Source organism: Sinocyclocheilus anshuiensis, unplaced genomic scaffold (assembly GCF_001515605.1).
Source record: "Sinocyclocheilus anshuiensis isolate Anshui unplaced genomic scaffold, SAMN03320099.WGS_v1.1 scaffold2056, whole genome shotgun sequence".
Taxonomy (NCBI): Eukaryota; Metazoa; Chordata; class Actinopteri; order Cypriniformes; family Cyprinidae; genus Sinocyclocheilus; species Sinocyclocheilus anshuiensis.
The window spans coordinates 188,435-193,909 of record NW_015551026.1 but is presented as its reverse complement, the minus strand read 5'-3'; the positions used below and the strand labels follow the sequence as shown (position 1 = coordinate 193,909).

At 38.8% G+C, this 5,475-nt stretch overlaps 1 protein-coding gene across 1 annotated transcript in view; it reads right to left on the bottom strand.

Annotated features, from left to right (window-relative positions):
• Positions 1-5,475, bottom strand: part of LOC107661145 (low-density lipoprotein receptor-related protein 1B-like) — a 349,019-nt gene that overhangs the window by 189,269 nt on the left and 154,275 nt on the right. The window contains exons 11-12 of the mRNA XM_016450614.1: positions 4,202-4,438; positions 3,828-4,008 (exon numbers count right to left, since the gene is read on the bottom strand). Coding sequence (XP_016306100.1) covers positions 3,828-4,008; positions 4,202-4,438 — 418 coding nt within the window. The remainder of the gene's footprint in view (positions 1-3,827; positions 4,009-4,201; positions 4,439-5,475) is intronic.

Sequence of the window (5,475 nt, the reverse complement as noted above, 5' to 3'; positions counted from 1 at the left end):
CTTGACATCGGTGTGGCCGGTGGGCTTGAGAATGCCGTGGTCGGCGGACTTCACTTTGGAGCGGCCGGCGGGCTTGAGAATGCCGCTGCCAGGGCGGACTTGATGGCGGGCTGGTTCTGGCTCGGGGGCCAGACGCTCTCCAGACACTGGAGGATCCCTTCCCTCCAGCTTAGTCCCGTGTTATCTGGGAGGTCCACGGGGCAATGGTAATTGGCCCCGTGCCAGAACAGAAAGTTGATGGTGGCGTCATCCAACGCTGTCTCTCCCAGGCATACCCAACGCAGAACTCCCAGGCATACTCGAAAAAAGGGGAGATCCTTATGGGCTAAAGCAATGAAACGTGCAGCGGTTTCCATGCCGCGGGGAAAAACAACAAGAAAACAAAAGACTTAAAAAAACGAAAACAAAACGGGGAGAACAGGACATGGAGCACGTGGGGAACAAAACAAATATTTTGTTTATTATAAAAGTATAATAATTTCATAATTTTTTAATAATTAAAGATTATTAAGTTATTCTAATAATATTGGATAATATTCTAATAATTATTAAATTGTTAAAACTTACAATTTGATAAGTTGCCTCTTAACTTATCATAAATCTGATAAGTTTCTCACCCTTACAGCCACAAAAAGCTAGCTTTGCTTTGAAGCACTGTACATGAATCACTCTATTTTGGCCGTCGTTCAAAGTGCAAGCAGTCTATGCTCTGATGGCCTGTTAGAGAGGTCAGAAATTTCCATCCACTCCAAATTTCCATCTTCCACCTTCATCCTTTTCCTCTGAGACTTTTTTTTTTTACCGGCTGTCAAAACAGGACACATCAATGGCACCTCAGAAGAGGTGTGCTTCTCATTTCCTGTCTGAGCGCTAGCTCCAGAAAGCTTTAGCTTTCCACTCCCAAAGAATAGTGTCAAGCAGTCTGCATGACATCCTCTGAGCTGGCAGTTCAGCAGACATTGCTTTTAATGCAGATTTTAATCGCTTCCACACCACTGAAGTTATCCCAAATGGGAATGACATGTGGTTGTGACTGGGAGATAAGTTGGCATTTTTGCATTTTACTCACGCAAATGTGCACTATTTGCAAGTATCTGTTGACAAACTCACAAAAAGACAGTTTCTAGCTTCCTGTCATTGCCCAATGGTTATTTTATTGTTAGCACTTCCATTCAAGATACATTAGCTTTATTAAATGCGAAAGAGAGAGAGTCGCATAAATTGTACAAGCGTGAGGTCTGAGCAATGAATATAATTATAGCTCTGAGTTAATGAACCTATTGTGTCTGGAAATAATGAAACTATTCTGCATTTGCTTTCCCTCTCTTCAAATGATTTGGTAATCAACACCACTTGTGTTCATTAAAGATGGTAAAAATCTATTCCAACATATATTAATTACTTAATGATAAGTGCACACTTTTAAATAAGCCATTTATTTACAGAGATTTAAAAATAAATTAATTAAAAAGTACTCAAAGCATCCTTAAGATACCACGTGGAATGCCCCAAAAGATCTGACGACCATCGACCAATCAGTATTTCGGTACTTGAGTACTTTTTAATCAGATAAAAAGAGAGTGAGCAGGTTGTCTGATTGGATATGAGAGGGCCGAGAGTGGTTGTTTCCTCATTGCAGTATCTCGCTTCTTCAGCCTTGGCTGGCTGCACCTCCTCAGGATTCATGAGTTACTCTCACACCCAGGGAGGGTGATAATGAGATTGGCTCTGGGCCATCAAACTCACCATTTTCACTGGCCATGCCATGCCAGCTTACTGGTACACACACACACACACACACACACACACACACATTAACCAGTACAGACAGAGATATGCGTGGATAGGCGCATGCTATCATGCTTCACTACTCTATGTACATGCTTCACTACTCTATGTACAATTGCAATCGCCTCTGAAGCCATGTAACCAAATGTTGTAAACAAATGTTAGTAAATAAACTGGAATGAAGACTGTTCCTTCAGGCCAGGAGGAAAGTGAGTAGAGCTCAGCATTTCATCACAGATTGCAAATGTTGATGTAAAGGAGGATTACTTATGTTTTTCCAAGCATATTTTAGATTTCCAGATTTTCAGTAACACTTTATTTTGATCGTTCACTTTCGACAGTCTACTAACTTTGCAACTACATGTCAACTATCAGTCATTAGAGTATTAGTAAACTTAACATCTGCTAACACTATTTTGTTGGTCCCCCAACAGACATTCTGCCAACTATAAGTAACTTTGCAAGTACATGTCAACTTATTCTACAAACCCCAACCCTAATCCCATCCTAACAGTCTACTAACACTCTAATGAGAGTCAGCTGACATGTAGTTGCAGGGTCATTCTACAGAAACAGGGTCATTCTACAGAAACTTCCACTTTTCTGTCCCTAGACTTTACAGATAAGTAACTTTGCAAGTACATGTCAACTTATTCTACAAACCCCAACCCTAATCCCATCCTAACAGTCTACTAATACTCTAATGAGAGTCAGCTGACATGTAGTTGCAAAGGGTACATGCGATCTTTAAATAAATATACAAAAAAATATAAAAAATCATTAATCTGTCATTTATGTGTATTCATAAAGTCAAAAGGTAATCTAATAGTGTGGTCTAAGTTTAAATGTTAAAAAAATAAATACATTTTAAGACATCTTGCCATACCAAAAGTGGACGTTTCTGTAGAATGACCCTGCAAAGTTACTTATAGTTAGAATGTCTCAAGTGGACTATTGAAATAAAGTGTAACCGATTTTTCAGTTAATATAAGGTATATGGCCATATCCACAAAACATAGAACACACTTAGGGAGGCCTGATATTCTGGCACCATATTGGTTAAAGTCCCCCTGCAATAACTAATTGTATCCCTTAAAACTCATCTTTGTTCATCAAAATGACATATTTAAATGTTTTTTTTCCCCATGAAAATAATTAATTCACATCTTGAAATGGAATATAACTCTTGAATATAACTCTACACCCTTACCTTACCTTGCCTCCACTCAAACACACCAGCTTGGACCTGCTTCACTTTCACTCAGTTAACTCAAATAGTAAATGCTACACAATGGCAAGTGACAATCTTGGATTAATGGTTCTTGGTATGTCATTCATCACAGTTTCAAGAATGAATTTATTCAAATTCAGAATTGATTATAGCCTAGAAAGCGTGCAAATAACACTCTCCTCACAATCACTAAAAGGCTGTCACACATCTTAGTTCATCGTGATCTCACAATGTTATGTTATAATCAATGAAGCTCTACACTGCACAAATAATCTCTTATTTACATTGTATCTACACTTTCTTTTGAGAGGATCTGTGCACGTGTAGACCTCAGCACTTTTGAGTGGTGAGTGGATTCTGACTAACTTAAACCTCTGAATGGCCACTGCATTCACGAAACCAACACATCATGTCTGTGATTGGCTACATTACTCAAAGCTGCAAAAACACATGAAATAGAAACCTTTAACCAGATTTGAAAAGCCCCGCCCCACAAATTGGTGGGATTGGTAACCATTTGTGATGCGGTTTCAATAATTAAAAATTATTTCCTTTCAAAAAAAAAAAAAGTACAGACACCTAACCTTTGAAAGGTAGTGTAGATTTTATAATATGGTCCATTTATTGGTTATCAATTTAAATATTAGTGCATCCATGGTAGTTAAATAATAATAAAATATAAAAAAGTAAACAAATGTAACAAATAGTTCTATCCAAATCATGCATCTATGAATGTTGATAAGCATTTCAAATCATTGTATAATACATAATCTAGGATTGTGATGATCAGCTGTTCTTTCTGCTGTACCTATTCAAAGGATCCACCACTATGGCTCTAGGGTGAGACATGTCTCCCTCCAAAAGAGTCTTCCTGGTTTCAGATGCCCGCTCCAGCCTAGCCACACTGATGGTTTTTCTGTAGCCATCGTTGGTCCAGTAGAGATTATTTCCAATCCAATCCACTGAAATCCCCTCCACATTATCAAGATCTGTAAAAGCACACATAATTCGGCTGCTGAAAAGCTGTTATCAAAAAAACAACAACAACCTTTTTACCTTTTATATGATTTTAATTCAAGCAATTTCAGGTATAAACAGAGTCTTTGTGTAAGAAAATGAAGCAATTTCACAAACTGAAAATACCAATAATATGAAGAAGAATTCAAAATGTTCAGTAATTACCATCTTTGAGAATTGTTTCCCGACTGCTTCCATCTACTTTCTGACGCCCTATCAAAAAACTTGTAGTATCAGCAAAGTAAATGTTTCCGGTTTCAGCATGATAATCAAGAGCTCTTGGATTCACCAAGTCCTCAATAGGAACCATGTGCTCATTGATAGACTTCACATTCATGTCCAAACCACGGATTGTCCCAGGTCGTCCCTTTCCATAGAACAGGAAAAGATCATTCTTGGGTTCTGCGAAGACACAGATAGAAAGTATTAACATAAGTCCTTCTATGTCATTTAAACTACTGGTCAAAAGGTTGGCATACTTATGATTTTTTTTTGGTCACATGATCCTTTAGAATCATTCTAATATGCTGATTTGCTGCTCAATTATTATCAGTGCTACAAATATTTATAATGGTTCTTATTATTATCAGTGTTTCTTATTATTGCTGCTTAATATTTTTGTAGAAAGCATGATTTTCTTTGATGAATAGAAAGTTAAAAAGAAGTAGGGCTGTGCAATTAATCGCATGCGATTGTCATGTGCATCTTGTCAGTAAAGCTGGTCCCGTGATTAGTAGTAAATCGCCATCACCTGCTTTCAGATGGAGCGGCATTTAATACACAGAGCTGTAGTTCACTGACAAGCTAGGCGATATCGCGTTCATAATCGAATGCAATTCATCTTCGATTATGAACGCGATATTGTCTAATTGTCAGTGAACTACGGCTCTTTGTAGTGAATGCTGCTCAATCTGAAAGCAGGTGATGGAGATTTACTACTAATCACGGGACCGGCTTTACTGACGAGATGCGCATAGAAATCTTCTGTAATATATGTCTTTACTGTCAATTTCTTATCAATTTAATCTGTCCTTGCTGAATAAAAGTATTTTAATAAAATATAAATAAAATAATGAAAGTAAATGATGTTAAAGGGGTCATATGATGTTGCTAAAAAGAACATTATTTGGTGTATTTGGTGTAATGCACCTGATTCAGGTCATCAGCTCATTAGTAGAGACTCCAAGACCTGAAATTGGTGTGTCAGAGAAAGGAGACAGGCAAAATGTGCAGTGTTGGGGTGCCTCCAGGACCAGGGTTGGGAACCACTGGCCTAGAGTATGCGGAGGCCGGCTTGAGTGAGCAGAGGCCGGTGAGCTTGAGAACGGCGCGGTCGGCGGATTCGACAAAGGAGCGTCCGGCGGGCTTGCGGCAAGCACATGTGACGACCCCGGGCTGGACTCCGCTTCGTCCACGGTGAAAGCCGATCCGGCGATCGA